Below are 1,297 nucleotides of genomic sequence, written 5' to 3'. Positions count from 1 at the left end.
CATGGGTAAGATACAATTATATGCTAAAACCGTGTTTTGTAATATCAAATTTTGAATATATCATAAAATAAAAACATTAAATGATAAATAATTTTATGCCTTGAAATTAATTTATTGCGTATCCAAATGAAAGATTGCATTATACCCAAGATTCAAGATGAACTCCAGCTGTTAATTGTAAATTGAAATAAATTAAAAACCGTTTTAGGGGTTTGATGCTTCGTGTGAAAATGTATATTATTAGCAAGATCCGTAGAGAAGTAGGAAATGGTTTATTGTTTTCTTTTCTAGATCCTCCAACTATTCAACCGTTCAATTTCCCGCCAAATGTTGAACTTGGATCGCAAGGTCGTCTCGTATGTGGTTTACAGAAAGGGACATTACCGGTTAATTTTCTATGGAAAAAAAATGATAAAGAAATTAGTTTTTCGAGGGACTCAATCCAATTAATTCACCACGAATCCTTTTTGGTTTTAGAAATAAGAGAGATTGCCGTTTCAGATATCGCCAACTATACTTGCATTGCTCGAAACTCTGCTGGTGAGGATAGTTACGTGGCACAACTTTTAGTGAAGGGTGAGTGGCTTTATGAGAATTAATGTACACGATGCAGTGAATTAGAATATTGTAAATAGTTGTTATTGTTTCTTTATTAATAAACATATATATATGAAAAGTGCTGGCTTTCTTCAATCATTTACTGTCGTACCAAATTAGTACAAGGTGTTTTGTACATAATAGTCATTGTTTACTTATAAAAACTGATTCTTTAATTAACGCGAACACGATTTCGCTGGAACATCGTATTTTTACACAAAAGATAAGTCTCACTGTTGTGATATGAAATAGTCCTTTTATTAATTGCGAACAGTTTTCAACGCTGGATCTAAATTTGCTATTTTCGGTCATACGCATCATATATGTATAATTTTATTTAATAAAAAAGTTATTAAAAGTGTTATACCTTTTAGTGTGTTTATTTTATCGTTTGTCCAGAGTTGAGGTAATTAAAACCTAAACTTAGATGGAGTTGTGTGGGTGAAATATCTATACTATTATTCTACTTGTATGTATGGACGACCCTTACACTTTCTGACCGAGAACCTGCTGCATAAGCATGCGTAGTTAGAATGTTTCCCTGAGAAAAGCCGCGCATGCGCATTATTTACTCGACGACATACAGTCTGCCTGCGGCAGAGAGCTGCAAAGCTCAGTGATTAAGTCGCCACAATTGCTGTATGAAACAAGAAGTAACAACAAAAAGGGGAGTGTAAATATACATTACTAACCATCTTGT

General features: G+C 33.2%; 1 protein-coding gene across 5 annotated transcripts in view; it reads left to right on the top strand.

The window, feature by feature from the left end:
- The window catches only part of LOC106462830 (Down syndrome cell adhesion molecule-like protein Dscam2), a 70,317-nt gene that overhangs the window by 18,199 nt on the left and 50,821 nt on the right, over positions 1–1,297 (top strand). Inside the window, exon 2 of one of the 5 annotated variants that reach the window (XM_022390216.1) lies at positions 292–576. The exons of 3 other annotated variants lie outside the window; for them this stretch is intronic. In XM_022390216.1, the coding sequence (XP_022245924.1) occupies positions 292–576 (285 nt within the window). Of the gene's footprint in view, positions 1–291; positions 577–1,297 lie in introns of those variants that run through there. One more of the 5 variants, XM_022390220.1, reaches the window with a different exon arrangement.

The sequence above is a fragment of the Limulus polyphemus genome, unplaced genomic scaffold (genome assembly GCF_000517525.1).
Source record: "Limulus polyphemus unplaced genomic scaffold, Limulus_polyphemus-2.1.2 Scaffold1262, whole genome shotgun sequence".
NCBI lineage: Eukaryota > Metazoa > Arthropoda > Merostomata > Xiphosura > Limulidae > Limulus > Limulus polyphemus.
The sequence above is the reverse complement of the archived record's forward strand: the minus strand, read 5'-3'. Positions and strand labels throughout refer to the sequence as shown.